Source organism: Balaenoptera musculus, chromosome 10 (assembly GCF_009873245.2).
Source record: "Balaenoptera musculus isolate JJ_BM4_2016_0621 chromosome 10, mBalMus1.pri.v3, whole genome shotgun sequence".
Taxonomy (NCBI): Eukaryota; Metazoa; Chordata; class Mammalia; order Artiodactyla; family Balaenopteridae; genus Balaenoptera; species Balaenoptera musculus.
This window is the reverse complement of record NC_045794.1, coordinates 16,009,820-16,028,813: the sequence shown is the minus strand read 5'-3', so window position 1 is coordinate 16,028,813 and position 18,994 is coordinate 16,009,820. Positions and strand designations below refer to the sequence as shown.

The following is an 18,994-nucleotide window of genomic DNA, read 5'->3' as shown; positions in this document are numbered from 1 at the left end:
TGCGAAGCGCAATAAAGCGAAGCTCAGTAGAACAAGTTTGCCCATATTAAAAAACAACATTTATGACATACTTACGCATTCAGTGAAGATCTACTATGTGCAAAGCACTCTGCTAAGTGGCAGGGATACAGCGATGATACACACGTAGTTGCTGGCCTCAGTGGTTACTAAGTGCTGTGACAGGGGAGAAGTTAAAGCTGTGAGGGACACGAAAGAGGAGAGTTTCATCCTGAGAGGGGTGACACAGTCCAGAAAGGCTTCTAGAAGAGTGAGGTCTAAGCTGACTCAAGGGTAAGTAGGCATTTCTTAGACCAGGGCAGAGTGTGCGTGAGCGAGTGTTTGCGTCTCTACATTCCGTGAAGCATGTGCCAGCAGTCAGATTTGAGGGGACAGGGTAGCGAGAGGATTAAGTGCACAGACTCTCAAGCCCTCTGTCTTTTTCAAACAATTATGGTAAAATACATGTAAGATAAAATTTACCATTTTAACCATTTTAAAGCGTGCAATTCAGTGGCATTAAGTACATTCACAACTATCTTGTGTAAAAACATCACCACTATCTAGTTACAAAACTTTTTCATCACCCCAAATGGAAATCCCAGGGACTTCACTGGTGGTCCAGTGGTTAAGTCTCCGTGCTCCCAATGCAGAGGACCTGGGTTCCATCCCTGGTCAGGGAGCCACATCCCACATACACACGGCAACTAAGAGTCTGCATGCCACAACTAAAGATCCTGCATGCCGCAAGTAAAGATCCTGCACGTTGCAAATGAATACCCCGCACGTGGCAACGAAGATCCGGCGCAGCCAAATAAATAAATACATATTTTTTTTAAGAAAAGGAAAGAAAATAGATTGAGGGACTTTTCTGGCAGTCCAGTGGTTAGGACTCCATGCTTCCACTGAAGGGGGCACAGGTTTGATCCCTGGTCAGGGAACTAAAATCCCACAGGCCCCGCGGTGTGGCCAAAAAAAGAAGAAAATAGATTGAAAGTAAGAGGTAACTCTGCGTTTGGTTTAGAGGCTGGTGTAGTAATCCAGGTGGAAATCATAGTGGCACTGAGGGTGGAACTGAAACCGAGCAGGATCCTGTGAGCTCCTGGCACACAAGCCTTTCTGGCCCCTGTTTTCTTGCTTGTAGGAAACAGAATCCAACCTCCATGACCTTTCCTGAGTTCCAAAGGGCAGATTCAAACAGTTGCTAATCAAGGGAGGAGTAGCCAAGAAACCACCTGAGGCCAGGAACCAGAGAAGCTCATCAAGATCACCTGAGACCTGCACACACTCTAATCTTATCAGCAACCCCACCCTTGAACCGCTGCTATAAAACTCCTCATCAAATCCTCCTGGGTTGGGACACATAGTTTTTTGGGGCAGGAGCCCACTGTGTCCCCTTTTGCCTGGCAAAGCAATAAAACTATTCTTCTCTACTTCACCCCAAACTCTGTCTCCGAGATTCAATTTGGCACTGGTGCACAGAGCTTTCGGCATCAGATCTAAGTAGATATAATCAAGAGAGCCTTAGAAAATAAAATGGACAGAAAGGTATATGGATCAGATGTAAGCATATGCTGATCTTGTTGATTTTACCTCTTAAATATAAATGTTACTCAAATACAGCTAGATTTCTCCATCTTATCGCTTCACCTGTCTAAGCTATCCTCAACTCTCAAGTAGACTGCCATAATGATCTCCTAGAGCTTTTCCATCTCAATTATTATTTTTATTCCATATCCATTCTCGATCTTTTCTAATCTCGTCTCCGTATTGCAAAGTCATGTTAATAAAGTATTTCAGACATACAGAAAGGAATAAGGAATAATGTATATTCATGTATCCAACTCACATGTTAAGAAAATAAAAATAGGGAATTCCCTGGCGGTCCAGTAGTTAGGACTCTGTGCTTTCACTGCCGAGGGCCTGGGTTCAATCCCTGGTCAGGGAACTAAGAACCCACAAGCCGTGTGGCATGGCCTAATAAATTAATAAAATAAAAATACATCTGGTTGTGTCCCTCTTGTAACCCTCTCCAATCATATTCTCCTCTCCTCAGTCTACCTGTATTTAAATATTGCAGATAAACACCCAAATCAGCATGGTAGGTACCTCTATCATTTCCTCACATATCTGTATAGTTTTACAACATTAGTATGTGTCCCTTTGTGTATTTGTATATTTTCTTGAATATTTTAATGCCTCATAGAGATGAAGTCACATTGCATGTGTCGTTCTGCCCCTGCTCTCCACCCGCACCTCAATTAAAGCTCCTGTTAGTGTGAAGCGTTCATGCTGAAACATGTTGTGCTGGTCCATTTATTTTCAATGCAGTGGAATCTCTTCATTGTATGCATATACAAGAATGAAACACTTATCTATTCAAAAGGCAGATCCGATCATGTCAATCTCCTGCTCAAGATACCTCAAGCAGTAGAAAACTGCTGATTTTCTGCTGAGGACTGCAATCACGTCTGGCTTGATTTCAGGCTCCTTCTACCACCAAAGCCTGTCCTAAGCCCCTGGCTTGTTCCCCTTCTACTAATTAACTCCTACTCACTCTTCAGATCTCAGCTCAAATTTACTTCCGTGAGAAAGCCTTCCCCACCATCTCTACCACACCTGCTAGATCGGTTCCTTTACATGCTTTCATAAGAATTTTCTAGAACAAATAACCAGATGGTTGAATTCCTGTTAGTACCTCCTTACCCAAACTAAAAGTCTGCAGAGGCCATATCTATTTTTGCTCACACTGCATCTCTAAGAGCCATACCAAGTGCTTGGCACTTAGTAGGCATTCAATAAAACTTGGCTGAATCAACAAGAACAGAAATAAGTATTAGAAATATTTTCCTGCCTAGTAGATACATACTTCTAATTAATTCTGCTTAATTTAAACTTGTTAAATACTATTAAACCCACAGACAATGTACTGATCCAGTAAGCTTTTACTCAGCAATTCATGAATCAGGTAGCATCCAATCTAGCAGATAGAAAGGCACTCCAAAGAGCTGTGCAAGGCTAGAGATTTTATAGACAAAAGTTAGAAGGAACAAGGAATTATACTAGGCATTCCCTGATGGTTAAAGCAGGACTACCTTCCTTATATGGGGTAAAGGGGAACTCTAGCTGGGTCAGGTAACTTGTGCTGAGCTGGCAAGTGCTGACTGGTTGACCTAGGTCTTCCTTTTCTGGGAGAGCTGAGGAGAGAAAGTTAAGTTTTGGCTTGCTGATGTGGGGCTTAGCGTGAGCAACTCCATCTTGGGCCTATTTTAGATATTTTAACACCACTTATTCTAGAATTTAATTTCAAACCCTGATTGGGTGGCTGGGACTGCATACACCCTCCCTCTGTAAACAACTAGAAAACTGGACAAAATATATGAAATTACTCTTTTCAGACAGTGGACAACAAGAGTGCAGGACTGTGAACAAAGCTGAGAGAAGGGAAACCATGAGATAAGCCCTACTTTGCTCCAGAGGCATTTTGAGGACAATGGTGCAGGGAGGGAGATCCCAAGCAGAGATAGCACTCGATTCAAAAGAAGAAAAAAAGAAAAAAAGACTAAAGAACAGATGAGATAATAGCAAACAAATAGCAAGATGGTCGATTTAAACTCAACCATCTTGAGGGAATTCCCTGGTGGTCCAGTGCTTAGGACTTGGAGCTTTCACTGCCATGGCCCGGCTTCAATCCCTGGTTGGGGAACTAGCATCCTGCAAGCCTCACGGCTCAGCAACAAAACAAAACAAATAAACAAACAAAAAACTCAACCACATTGGGCTTCCCTGGTGGCACAGTGATTAAGAATCCGTCTGCTAATGCAGGGGACACGGGTTCAAGCCCTGGTCGGGGAAGATCGCACATGCCGCAGACCAGCTAAGCCTGTGCGCCACAACTACTGAGCCTGCACTCTAGAGCCCACGAGCCACAACTACTGAGCCCGCGTGCCACAGCTACTGAAGTCCGCGAGCCTAGAGCCCATGCTCTGCAACAAGAGAAGCCACCGCAATGAGAAGCCCACGCACTGCAACGAAGAGTAGCCCCACTTGCCGCAACTAGAGAAAGCCCGCGTGCAGCAACGAAGACCCAATGCAGCCAAAAATAAATAAATAAATAAAATTTTTAAAAAAAGAAATGCACTTTAAATATAAAGACACATATAGGGTGAAAGTAAAAAGTAGAAAAAGATATATGATGCAAACACTAATCATAAAAAAGGTGATTTTCCTATATTAATACCAGACAAAGTAGACATGCAAGCAGATAAGGCAAGGGGTCGCTGGAGATAGAGAACCAGGCAGGGTTTTCTTGACATAAGAGAAGCCATTTTTGTCCTAAGGCATTTTGTGATCCAAGCCTGGCCACAATGCTTGCCCTTGAACAGGTAATTAATGACCTTAAGGGAACAAAAAATGCAGAAACAAAGGACTGTTATCAGGCAAGTGAAGTAACAAATGCAAAGATAACAAATCAGTTGTAAAGACACCCAGTTCTATTTCAATGGTAAAGACTAGCCTAGAGCATTGTCTTGTGCTGTCTTGCAGAATTTAAATTCCCCCTCCATTGCTCAACCACCAGATCAACTGGAATCTAAGGGATGATGATGTTGACTTTTTCTGATCCTCAGTGACTTCAGTCAACTAAAGCTTGGACTGGGCCACCCAAGCCCCTTCATGAATATGCATGAACGCTTAGCTTAAAACTTACCCAATTTTGCTGTCCAGGAAGACACTGCTTTGGGAAGGATCCCTGGTGTTCTCCCTACTTGCTGCAAGTAATAATTAATCCTTCCTTATGCAGATCTTTGGCTTGGTTGTGTCTTTCGGCTTGATACCCACCAAGAGGTTAACCCAGTTTTTGGGTAACAGACATAAGGACAAGGAATTTCACCAGAGTTAAAGAGCAATACATTTCATAATGACAAAAAAAAGTCAATTCATTCAGAAGACATAGCAATCCTAAATATGCATGTACCTAATATCAAAATTTCAAAATATGATAGGTGAAACCTGACAGAACCAAAAGGAGAGATGGACAAATCCACAATCACAATTTTAGTTGACGCTTTCAATACTGCTCTCAGCAACTGACAGAAGAAGATAGAATATCTCGAAGGACACAAAAGATGTGAACAACATTATCTTTTCAAGTACACACGAAACATTTACTGAGATAGAGAAAATTTGGAGACATAAATTAAATCCCAATAAATGTAAAATGATTGAAAAACTACAGAATGTTCTTTTTTAGTACAATAGAATTAAATTGGAAATTAATTACAGAAGTTATCTGGAAAGCTGCCCAGATATCTGGAAATTAAACAACAAATTTCCTTGTAACTCACTGGTCAGAGAAGTTGCAAAGGAAATTAGAAAATATTTGAAAGGAAACACAATCCATCAAACACAATCAATAAAATGGATAAACTCTAGCTAGAGTGATTAAGAAAAAAGAAAGGGAATATACAAATTATCAATATCAGGAATAAAAGAGGGGACATCTCTGAAGATATTAAAGCGTTAATAAGGGAGTAAGCATGAACAACTTTATGCCAATCAATGAAATCGGCCAATTCACTGGAGATATAAATTACTAAAACTATTTCAAGAAAAAATAAAAAATTGGAATAGTCCTATATCTAATAATTAAATAAAATTTATAGTTAAATACCTTTCTGCAAAGAAAACTCCATGCTCATATGGCTTCACTGGTGAATTCCATTAAACATTTAAGAAAGAAATAACACACAAACTCTTTCAGAAAATAGAGGAGGAAACCCTTCTATGTATGAGGTCATTATCTGACAACACCAAAACCTGACAAAGTCATTATAAGAAACGAAAGCTGCAGAGTAATATTGCTTGTGAAGGATAAACACAAAAAATCCTTAACAAAGCATTAGCAAATTGAGTCCTGAAATAGAAATGCAAAGGACCTAGACTAGCCAAAACAATCTTAAAAATGAAGAACAAAGATGGAGAACTTACACTATCCGATTTCAAGACATATTACAGTAATCCAGACAATGTCACATTGGGGAAAGAACAGACGTATAGACCAACGGAACAGAATGGAGAGTCGAGAAACACACATATATATATAAAATTATATTACATATATATAATTATATATAAAATGTATACATAATTTTTATTATATATTACATATTTATATATAATTTATAACATAATATGTAACATATATTATATAAAATATATGTTTTATATATAAAAATTCTTTTTTCAATTGATTTTTGACTCTGTGAACACAATTCACTGGGGAAAGGAAAGTCTTTTCAACAAATGGTGAACCACTGGATATCTACATGAAAAAAAGTGAACATTGATCTTTATCTCACAATATAAACAAATATTAAACTCAAAATGGACCATATACATAAAAGTAAAAGCTAATAATATGTAAGTTCTAGGAAAAAAGTATTGGAGAAAATCACTGCAACCTTGGTATAGGCAAAAATTTCTCAGATGAGATAATCTAATCACCAATTATAGAAGAAAAACTTGGTAAATTGTACTCTATCAACATTGAAACCTTGTTCTTTGTTGACATTATCAAGAAAACTAAGAGACAAGCCACAAAATCAAAGAAAATATTTGTAACACATATATTTAATCTTATATCCAGAATATATGTATCTTAAAACAAAAATAAGAAAACAACCCAATAATAACTTGGCAAAAAATTAGAATAGATGCCTCATGAAAAAAGACATAGGACTCGCCGATAGCACATGAAAACATGCTCAACATTTATCAGGAAAAGCAATTTAAAAGTAGTGAGATACCGCAATCCCCTAAATAGAATGGCTAAATTTAGAATGGCTAAAATTAATGACTGATAACACCAGGTGTTGGCAAGGATATGGAGCAAATGCAACTCTCATAGGTTGCAGGTACTAATGTAAAGTGGTCCAACCACAATGGAAAACTATTTGGCAGTTTCTTAAAAAGTTAGACTTACACCTAACCGTATGACCTATCAATTCCACTTCTATGTATTTAGTCCAACAAAATGAAAACGTATGTCCACACAAAGACTTCTTTTATATATCAATGTACATGCAGCTTTATTCATAATAGCAAAAAACTAGAAATAACCCAAATGTCCATCAACAGATGAATGGATATACAAATTTTGGCATATCCATTTCAATGGAATATTTATTCAATGGAACAAACTATTTATATATGCAACATGAATGAATTTCAAAAACATTATGCTGGGTGAAAGAAGCCAGACCGAAAAGGGTACACTATATGAGTCTATTTATACAAAACTCTAGATAAAGCAAAACCAATCCACAGGGTCAGGAAGTACATCAGTGGTTGCCTGGGGTGGAGGTTGCCAGGGGTGGGTCGGGGACATGATTTGCCAAGGTACAAGGGAACATTTTGGGTGTTATGGTTTTCTCGTTATACTTGGTTTTGAATCATTCTAGAAAGTCTCATGGCTAAGATTTGGAGGTCACTTAGGGGAAGAAGGCCCCATCAGATGGAAATAATCTATACCTTGATTGTGGTAGCGGTTAAATGGGGTACACATATTTGCCAAAAAAAAAAAAAATCACCTAACTGTACACTTTAAATGGGTATATTTTATGTAAATTACAGGTTACTAACAGTTCATCTAAAAAATGAAATGGTTAAAAAAAAAAAAATGCGGCTTCCTTGGATACACTCCAGACTTAGTGAATCAGAAAGCTGGGATGGTAGCGCTAAGATGTGGAGGTCAAGTGGGGGCAGAAGTCCTCATCAGGTTGATTTTAACTGACTGACTAGTTTACCTCCTGTTTCAGGTCCAGTGAGAACTTAAAAATGGAAATTTATTTTCTGTTCCTTATTCTAAAACTAAGACATGACTGCTTGCCAAAAATATTCAGGGAATGTAGAAATCTTTAAAGATCCAGAATTAACATTATCATATATATCAGGTTTTTCTGCAAATGCAGAGTATACACATGTATTTTTAACAACATGGAGTCCTATGAAACATACTATTTTATCAACCACTCTTTTCACTAAATATGCAGTGAACCGCTTTTCATAGATGAACCACACCACAAGAAGTGAGTGCTTATGATGGGTATTCTCTCACTTATTCGAACAGTTCCCCAAAGATGGACATGTAGGTTGTGGGGTACTTTTTGCAGCTTGGCCTACTCAACACCCACTTCAACTCCCTTCTCACTGCCCTGTTCAATTCTAAAAGCTGGAAAGATAAACACTTGCTTCCTCAGATACCCCTGCAGGTCCGGTGGCCATGTCATCTGGGTCTGGCCAAAGAGGCAGAAATGGAAGCAGCTAATACTGCCTCCTGGGCTTCCTGCTCCCCAGGGGGCCTGCACCTGGGGGCCCCAGGTGCAGCAGTCACTGCCTAGAGCAGAGCAGGAATAGGGCAGTCCGGTTCCCTCACTCATCCCTCAGTCTCCACAGCCCTGGGCCCCTCTGTTGGACTTCTAATGGCATGAGATAGACACCTTACTTAAACCACTAACAAAACAAACTACAAAATGCCCCTGGCTACTCACTAGGTTATTTCCAAGAAAAATTCCCACAAGTAGAATTGTTGGATCAGAGTATGCGTTTTTAAATACTTTTGAAACGTTTTATCAATTGACACTCCCACCAGCGCTGTATTATTACTGACCTGCGTCCTTGGCCTCTTTAATCAATAGAAATTGATAAGAGGACAGACGAGAACTTCACGCAAGGCTTTCTTCGTGCTCGTGCTGCGGCACCAGGGAACGAAAACAAGAAACACGTGACCTTGCTCGCTTTCCGCGGATGGCTGGCTGGTTCCTCAAATGGCGTGCGGGTGAGGCGGATTGGTGGGTGGGACCAGAGGCGCGGCTTAGGTGGTCTGCCCACCCCCTCGGTGGTGCTGTGCGCAGGGGTCATGCGCAGTATCCTGCTTTTGCTCCCGGCACCTCAGACGTGGCAGTAGGTTTGTGGCCTTTTTGTAGCTTGTTGTTCATAACTGCTGGGACTGCAGCATGCATGCAGTTATTTTTAGTCCTTTATAGTTTCTTTGTATTCCGTTGCTTGAGGAGGCATTTACACTCTGCACTCCAGTAAAGGGTCCCAGGTCCCAAGCTATTGCATGGTGCCAGCGCTCTGGTAGTGGGTCCCAGGTCCCAGGCTATCTCTATATAAATTTACAACTTTCTCTACACGCTGCCAGCTCAGGATATTATCACTCATTATTATTTTTATATTATAGAAAACAAAACAGCTTTATAGCAGTATAATTGATATACAAAGAACTGCACAATTTGATGAACGCAGACGTATTCAAAGACCTGTAATACTATCACAACAATCAAGGGAATATACACATCTAACCCTTCCCAGGGTGTCCCTGTGTCCCATCGTGTTTTTGTGTGCGTGCAGGCAGTAAGAACTGCCTAAGTAAGAATCTCAGTTAACGTGAGATCTGCCATCTTAAAATTGTTTTCCAGCTTTATTGAGCTATAATTGACATATAACATCGTATAAGTCTACTAATTAACAAATTTTGAAGTGCACAACATGGACTGTGGACTGCATTATCACTTTTTTTGCACCATTTCCAAACTGATGGGTAAAAAAGATATCTCATTGTAATTTGTCTCATTTTAATTTGTCTCTCTTTGATTACCACTGATAATTCATACATTTAGTGAATGCTTCTATTCCTTCTTTTGTAAATTGCAAGTTAGACCAGGGAAGTTACTGGAAGCAGCTGCTTCCCTCGTCTTTGGCTGTGGGCAATGTTGGGGGATATGGCTAGCGGCCAATTTGTTTCAAATTCCAGCAACTCCATTACATCCCTGTCACTTTCCAGTAGGATATTACAGACATGAGCTCTGTTTCAGGCCTGCTCTTTGGCAGTTTCCAGATGTCTCCACAAGCCCAACACACTTGGGAAGGATCTTGGTGAGATATGTTATGTCTCAAAGGAAAAAAAAAGCTAGGGATCTTTGAGCATCTGCTATTTTAAGGTATATGCTGAACAAGTTTCTGAACAGCGTTAAGTTGCTACTTCAAATACAAAGGGTTCAATCATTCATTTTCTTACGTTGGGTGGAACCAGACAGCCCGGAAGTCAGAGAATAGCAGTTTCTTACAGGTGACACGAATGTCTCCGTATAAATCACGTACCGTATAACAAATAACATCATTTGGGTGAATAATGTAATGGATTTTTTCAGGGGTTCTCCTTCATGTTGACGTGGAATGACACGTCTTCATTTACCCATTTTGAACTGATGTTTTCGTAATCACCCAAGGCTATGAATAAGGAAGTATGAATTGGGTACGAGGGCTAGAGTAAAAATTCAAATACAGCTGGGGACCGAGGCAAGGCCAAAAGTGTGTGTTGAAGCGCACAGAGAAAAAGAGAACAGATATTCCAGGGAGCCTCAGCCTTTCTACACTTCTGCATGTCTGGACGCCGCCTTTCTGAGTCATTTTTCGTGAATGATTTGCAGCCTGCAGGACCCAAGAGGGACCCACAGGCTCTGGATGTCACTCACAGACACTGGGGCTTTCAGTTCAAGGAGCAGACTGGTGGTGAGCTGCAAGTAGTGACTGCGAGTAGCATTGTCCTTAGGAAGGTGGGCCGGTATCTCCTTCGCCCCTCAAAGTTTTCAACTGTGCCCTGCAACGGGAGGCTAACCTCTAAGGACTATATGAGAGATTCTCAAACTTTTGAGTCTCAGGATTCTCACAACTTAACAACTATTGAGGACTCTAAATAGCTTGTTTTGTGGGTTATATCTATTGGCATTTACGGCAATAGAAATTAAAGCTGAGAAACATTTAAAATATTCTCATTCATCGAAAATAACAGTAATAAACCCACTATGTGTTAACATAAATAACATGCTTTTTAATAAAAAAAAAATTGATTTCCATTGTTGTAACGCTCTTTTCTATCGGGATTAACAGAAGACAGCTGGATTTTCACATCTGCTTCTGCACTCAGTCTGTTGATGTATCACAGGTCAGATAGCCTTTGGGAAACGCCACTATTCACTACTGAAGGAATGAAAGTGAAACAGGCAAATACCAGATTAGTGTTATAATGAAAATAGTTTTGACTTCAAGGATCTTCTGAGAAGGTCTGGGAAACCCCCATCAGTTCCCGGCCACACTCAACACAACTCCTGTGACCTCTGAATCCCACTGGCTTCAGCCATTGGGAGCCCTGGCAATAAGACAGTGCCATGGGAATACTTCTTGCCCTGGCCCCATCCCTGCAGGGTTCCGTACACTGAGGCTGGCTTGGTCTCTTGAAAAAAGATTAAGGCTTCTTTCAAGTGACTCTCTTCTATGGGTTCCACTTACTTCTCCCCTTACCCCTTTGGGCCTAGGGGTAGAACATCTCTGAGTTGTTGCATTATTTTTTTTAGTTTTTCTACACTCTGTGCACACCTTTGTAAATAAAAACTGAATTTATCCTAATTTTTTACTACCACATGTAAATAAAACAAAAATTCAAAAAATAACACAGAGCCTTATTATGTGCCGGTGGTTCTCAAGGTGTGGTACCTGGAGCATCGGCATTAGAATCACCTGGAAACCTGTTAGAATTAGAATTCAAAATTTTGGGCCACACTCTGGACTGACAGAATCAGAAATTTTAAGAATGGGGCCCAGCAGGGCTTCCCTGGTGGTGCAGTGGTTAAGAATCCGCCTGCCAATGCAGGGGACATGGGTTCGAGCCCTGGTCCGGGAAGATCCCATACGTCGTGGAGCAACTAAGCCCATGTGCCACAACTAGTGAGCCTGCGCTCTAGAGCCCGCGAGCCACAACTACTGAAGACCGCGCGCCTAGAGCCCGTGCTCCGCAACAAGAGAAAGCCGCGTGCAGCAACGAAGACCCAAAGCAGCCAAAAATAAAAATAAATAAATAAATTTATAAAAAGATGTGCTTCAAGTAAAACCAGAGTAACACACCACACACACACACACCCCAAACATAAAGACAAAAGCCCCACATAAAACCCCAAACAAATCCCAAAGAATAACATCAACTCTTCCCTCAACACACCCATAAAAGATTGGTAACAATCATTGTGTCATGACTTAAAGGGAAATCATAATCTGTCGACTATATCCCCTGAGAAGACTTCTGTGTGTCATCTTTAGAAAAAGGTAATATGTGTAAACATGTTCGTATGGATGTAAGGAGCTAAACATTCTTCTCCCATTTTCACCTCTCTTTTCATTCACCTCCTACATTAAAGACTGTATCTATTTGCACTTCATTTTGTGTGTTTCTGTTTGGTGCAGATGAATTCTTATACATCTGCATTTTAAATTATATCTAAATCCTCTTTAACATAGCATGGAAAAAAAAAAAAAAAAAAGACTGACCAGCACCAATTTAGTTTCAGCAATTTTATATAGGAATCCCAAAGCCTCGCATTTCCTTGTACTCTGGGAACAATGTATAGCCTGAACAAAAGGTTATAGTGGAAAGGAAATGTAATTGATTCTGAAGAGCGTGAACATCTGCAGAGAATGTGGTGTTAAGAGACAATGATCTCTGCTTATGTGGATGAAACGGTTTCTAGTTACCCATGTCAGAGAAATAACTCTGCCCCCGCCCCCGACCCCAAGCTCAGTCCACTAAGCAGATCCAGGCTGCAGGTGCCTTCTGTGACACGGAAACCAACAGAAATAGGTACAGAAGACTTGACAAAACGCCATTTGCCCAGTGGTGTTGAAAAGTCAGAAAAGCTTTACGCTGGTGCAAATTCTGTCATTAAATGTAATGTGACTGTGGCCAAGTCAATTTCTCTCTCTGGGCCTCAAGCTGCTCGACTTCAACATGGGAGAGCTGAGCTGGATGACAGACACGGTTCTTTTACAGTGCTCTTTCCAGGAAGATTAACAGACTACTTTTTCATCTAGAAGTCTCTTAAAGTCTCAGACTTTCCATTTTAGATGGGAAGAGCAAAAATTCTAACACGGGTGATTTAAGAACATCAACATTTATTTAACATGATAAAAAAGAAATGAGATATGAACATTTGCATTTAAACAACAGTAAGTAGCCTTTAATACTTACATTACATGTGCTCATTGTATAATATATACACAATGAACATAATTACATTTGTACACAAACTAAGTACTGGATTTGAAAACCTGCTTATTGCTGTACACATCTAGTCCAATGAAGTATAAGCCCAGTACTTCAAAATACCTACATTTTAAATTGCTTTTTAAGAAAAAGTAAGCGATAACATTTGTATCTAAGCTGACAAGAGTGTGGCATAACTGCTGACAATGCAATCTGACTGAGAAATAATTATAGCAGGAAACGGACATACGTCACTTAGCAGTAATAAAATGGCACATTTTAAATATATATATAAAATTTTTACAAATCAAGGGTGAAAAACAAAGCATTGCAGTAGCCAAAATGGGAGGAAGAAGAAAAAAAAAAAAAGGAAAACAAGCTTCACTGGAAATAATAACTAAATTTATGTACTGAAAAGTGAAAAGAAATATAAACCCACCTAGACTTTAGAAACATCAAAATCTGGAAATCAGCAACTAAGTAAGCTCTGGCTGTAGACCACACACTAAAAAGCACCTTTACTTATGTGCTCTGAAATCATAGCAGCAAGCTGGTGTCAGAATAATAACCTTGAGATTACATTACATAACCTTGAGTGTACATATGGGCCATTAAAGCTGTTTTGGAATAAACATTTTCCAGAAGTGATAAAATGATGCTCTGTGGCCAAAAGCATCAGAACTATGAATTTCATAGATTTAAAATATACTGTACAATATCTTCTCACATTGCCAAAGGTCCATGTCCTCAGCTTTGAACGGTTTCAACAGAAGTCAGTATAGCTGAAAAATACAAAGAAGTAAAATTACTTTGACACCTGCAAAGTTAATGAATGACCACTTCCTGAAGTAACTAAGGGCCACATTCTCTAGCAATAGAACTGAAAAGCATGGCCATGAAAATCCCCAAACATAATACAATTGAAGGACATCTTCTCTTCATTTCCATAAGCTTAATTCACAAAGCAAAGAAACATAAGGTAATATGTGCATAGCAATTCAGATGAAAAAAAGGACCCAAACTTGTGGCTGAATCCAAAAGATTGACAAAATGAGCAGAGATTCGCACAACTTCACTAAAATATGTAACACTCTATTAAGCTGCCTGCATAGCGGTGTCATTTGTAAAACTTTCCTAAGTCTTGCCAAAACTGCTAGTTCCGAAAGATGACACACATGCACAATGAGAAGATGGATGGATTATAAAATAAAGCAAGTTTGAATGCCACTGGTTGGTTCTGGTGACTGCACACCACAAAGCTAGAAAATATCCGGCAATCCCTGTACCTCGCTCTAGTACGTAATACTACTGGCTCTTGGAATGAAAGTAAAACAAAACAAAATCGAGTAATAACAACTTAAGGAACCTGGAAATGTACTCCAGTTTTAACTGTGAACATTCTTGTTATCAGAATGGTCGAAGTACAATGAATTGTAACCTGTTTATTGAACCAAGAGGTAATGGGAGTGGCTCTCAAAGTACATTTCACCCCTAAGACAGACAGAGGCCATCAGTCAATTCTTTGCACGGGAGGAATAAAATGAGCATCATGTTTATTATCCCCGTGTCTGGTGTTATTCTGCCACTAGTGGCAACTGCCACTTCTGAATGTGTTAAGTTAAAAGTTTAGGGCTTCCCTGGTGGCGCAGTGGTTGAGAATCTGCCTGCCAATGCAGGGGACACGGGTTCGAGCCCTGGTCTGGGAAGATCCCGCATGCCGCAGAGCAACTAAGCCCGTGAGCCACAACTACTGAGCCTGCGCGTCTGGAGCCTGTGCTCCGCAACAAGAGAGGCCGCAACAGTGAGAGGCCCACGCACCGCGATGAAGAGTGGCCCCCGCTCGCAGCAACTGGAGAAAGCCCTCGCATAGAAACGAAGACCCAACACAGCCAAAAATAAATAAATAAATAATTAAAAAAAAAAAAAAAAAAAAAGTTTAAATATATGAGTGACAGAGGCAAGACACAGGTTAAGACTACAACAAATACAACAAATCCTAAAGAGATACCAAGTGACGACAAACAAAGCCTCTTTTAGGCTCCAGAGAGACATGATCTCAAAATAAAAGTTACAGATATGACAAGACAGTGAAACATAAATCCTCTGGCTGAAAACAAGGGACACAGATTATAGCTGCTACAAAAAGGTGTGAATGGACGTAGATGCTAGAAAATGAGCACTACCGGATGAAAAACTTAGTCAAGTTGCTATTTGTACTCATTTATTTTGAGTAAAAAATCAAAGAACATGTCTGTAGTCATGCTCATAATGTCTGTAGGTGTTTTCTCAGCTTATAACTGTTCAACAGAAATTGGTGATAATCCGAAGGCACCAAACATGAGAAGATCTGGTAGATACTGAGAAAAAAAGTGCAGAAAAAGGCATAAAATGTTCACTCCATACCTCACAGCTTTTCTGAAAAATAAAAAAAGTATGTAAGTACAAAACTGAGGTAAAATTTAGCCACTGTTGATAAAGTTTAAAAGTAAGACACCTTAGGAAATTATTCGTGGTTCTAAAAGTGTGGTCTAAGGAACACTGGTTGAGAAAGGCCCCGTCTCCCTGTCCCCCACCTGTGGCTTTTTTAAAAGCTACCCCCCTGACTTAAAAAAAAAATAATTATTTAGAAATAATTTCTGATGGATCTTAAAGATTTTACATTCCATATCTAGTCGGCTGTACCATAAACTTTTCTTTATCCTTAAAAATAATTAGCAAACTCCCAGTGTGGTAGATAGGTCACGCTGAATGTAAAAAACATTTCTGTATCAAAATGTAACGACCTGAACAGAATTCTCAGACCCGACTGTAGAAAGAAACGTTAGGTGGGAGCACGGCTGCAAAACACAGCAAAACCTTCCCTCCAAGTTTAGCTGTTTTTATGCATGGTGAAAGAAGAGACAGAGAAAATGTAGTCATGTTGCAGATCATTGAAGGGCTGATGTTGGAAATTTTGAGTTACTGCCTGTGGTTCAAACACTTGGTCTGCTAACTATCCCTAACACACAGGCCAGAATTCATCACAGTTTTTATTCACCAAATCAACAAAAGTCAGGCTGAAAGCTCTAACAGTAAAGCACAAAAATGAAAGGAAACGACGTACTTGTTCTGAGACTACACACACATGAAGTGTGAGCCTTCTGTGAGCTGCGGCTGAGTGGACGGAACGGGTGATGCCGAGGACTCGGGAGACGGGGACAGGCTTTGCACTAAAACACACCGAGAAAATGTGACGAGATCAAAATCCTGGAGACACCTTCGGAGAAGGAAATCCTGACGCTGCGATTCCCAACACAGAACGTGTGTCGGGAAGGAATTCTTACTTGCATTTCGGCTCTGTTTTTTGCTATTCTGGCAACTGATTATTCAGTATGAAATGTCTCTTGAAGACTGGTTAAAAATTCTTCTTCCATGTACATCTTAAACTTATATAATGTTATATGTCAATCATATCTCAATGAAAGTGGAAAAAAATTAAAAAAAATTTTTTTTTTTTTTTGGGGCTTCAAGGTTAATTTTCAGGTGTCTATCAGTGACTCACCCCTGTTGGGTCTCATTTTTAAAAGCTTTTCTAGTTGCATGAAGCTAAATACTGCAGATGATATAAATGCTGTGGTTTTAATACACCCACCCAACCTTTAACACAGACTTGGCATAATAATAACCGAATGTGATCAATGACAATCTTTAAAGAAAGTGAGAATTCCTGTACACATTGCCTTGTGAGTGATAAGAGGCAAAGGAAAAAGTACTTCATACTGGTTACAAAGGAACATGGCTGATGATATAAATTTCCATGTTATATGTATATAAGATACAGAAAATGCTCTTAAGAACAGTCCTGCATAATTGAATTTCATTGTACTTACCCTTCTGCAAAATGACTGGAGGCGGGGTTTGGGGGGAGGAGAAAGAATTACCAGGGATAGCTTTTTGTTTATGGACAATGAGAAGCGAAACTGATACATTACACTAGTGGGATGATTCCCCTACCCCCATCCCTTGGCAAAAGTCATAAAGAAAAAAAAAAAAGAAAAAAGATGTGTGAAGAATCCAGAAAGTATAAAAGAATAGCACAGAAAATTTTATTTTTTTAAAACATGCTATGGATCATGGTCTTCCACTATCAAAGAAAAACCCAGATGTGGATTATAGTAGGAGCTAAGTAAGTAAATCCACTCTACTAGTGTAGATATTCAATCTTCCACAGTTCCCAAAGGGGTAGGCTTATGAATACTCTGAGAATCCAGCGTCAGAGAAAAGTACTAAAATATCTTCTTCTTAGAAAAAAGTTTAAGGTATGTGTAAAGGTTCAGATTAAAAAAACAAATAAAACAAAACAAAGAGAAGGAACTGACGTCCAAGACAGGAGAGAGGGCGGATCTAGCTGCTCAGGCAGGGCTGGCCCTGTGCTCTGGTCCAAGTGCAGCCCTCCTGACCGTGCAAGTGTGGGAAGGCAAAGGCTGCTTGGTCTGCAGTTGATGTCCCTGCATGGCTCCCTTGCTAGAGTCTCCACATGGCAAATAAATTCAGAGGTTCAGAGGAAGCACCAGTGAGAAAATTAGGAAACATGTAATATCTACCTGCCATTGTCTGACTTCCTCTAGAAGCCTCAGGAGTTAGTTCATAAGAAATAACAGTTTCTTCCTGCTCATGAATATTGTCCTTTGTATTTTCTTCAGGGTGGCCTTCTGGTTTATGATTTGGGATCTGTGACTCATCTTGAGGGCTAATAAAAATAGATGGAAGTTTTAAAGTTCGTTATTTTAGAATGCAATTAATTTTTTTTCTTCTAACTTAGTGTTATGAAAAATCTTAACTATACAGAAAAGATGTCACCATCTGTACTTAACAATTGCTAACATTTTGTTGGCATTTTTGTCCACATTTTGCCAATCTTGTTTCATTCTGAACCCTCAGCCCCCTACTCCCCAAATTATTATTATTATCATTAATTAATTAATTTTTGGTTGCACTGGTTCTTCGTTGCTGCATGCGGATTTTTCTCTAGTTGCTGCGAGCGGGGGCTACTCTTCGGTGCAGTGTGCGGGCTTCTCATGGCGGTGGCTTCTCTTGTTGCAGAGCACGGGCTCTAGGCGCGCGGGTTCAGTAGTTGTGGCGCACAGGCTTAGTTGCTCCGCGGCATGTGGGATCTTCCCGGACCAGGGCTCGAACCCGTGTCCCCTGCATTGGCAGGCGGATTCTTAACCACTGCGCCACCAGGGAAATCCTCCCCAAATTATTTTAAAGAAGATTCCAGACATATCATTCAGTCTGTAAATACCATCAAATACCCAGTCAATGCTCAAATGATCCTGATTGCCTCATAATATCATCTTAGAGTTATCTGTTTGAATCAGGATCCAAACAACAAAGTCCACACACTGTATTTGCCTGACAAGTCCCTTAAAGTCTACTTTAAAATATACCACCCCACACACCCGTTTTATTCTTTGTCATTTATTTAGGAAAGAACCTGGTTTATCTGTCCAATAATTTACTACATTCTGGATTTTGATGACTGTATCCCTCGTATTTTTTATAAACTGATATGATTCTTAGGCTTGATCAGACTTAGGTTTGGGGGGAAAGGAGGCAAGTAATACTCTATTAGGTGGGTGTCTTGCACTACTGCATTAATAGGCTGTCTCCTTTCCTGATGTTAAAAATGATCAGGGGACTTCCCTGGCAGTCCAGTGGTTAAGACTTCACCTTCCAATGCAACGGGTGTGGGTCTTTGATCCCTGGTCGGGGAGCTGAGAACCCACATGCCTCGTGGCCAAAAAACCAAAACATAAGACAGAATATTGTAGTAAATTCAATAAAGACTTTAAAAATGGTTCACATAAAAAAAATCTTTAAAAAAACAAAACAAAACAAACAAAAAAAGATCAGTGACTTCGG

General features: G+C 39.9%; 1 protein-coding gene across 12 annotated transcripts in view; it reads right to left on the bottom strand.

Annotated features, from left to right (window-relative positions):
• Window positions 1-12,985: 12,985 nt before the first annotated feature.
• The window catches only part of PLEKHA5 (pleckstrin homology domain containing A5), a 239,560-nt gene continuing 233,551 nt past the window's right edge, over window positions 12,986-18,994 (bottom strand). For 8 of the 12 annotated variants that reach the window (XM_036865732.1, XM_036865720.1, XM_036865722.1 and 5 more), the window contains 3 exons: window positions 17,674-17,819; window positions 16,194-16,299; window positions 13,004-13,872 (listed from right to left, as the gene is read on the bottom strand). In XM_036865732.1, coding sequence (XP_036721627.1) covers window positions 16,205-16,299; window positions 17,674-17,819 — 241 coding nt within the window. In that variant the 3' untranslated portion in view covers window positions 13,004-13,872; window positions 16,194-16,204. Of the gene's footprint in view, window positions 13,873-15,026; window positions 15,506-16,193; window positions 16,300-17,673; window positions 17,820-18,994 lie in introns of those variants that run through there. The other 4 variants (XM_036865723.1, XM_036865728.1, XM_036865726.1 and 1 more) reach the window with 3 other exon arrangements.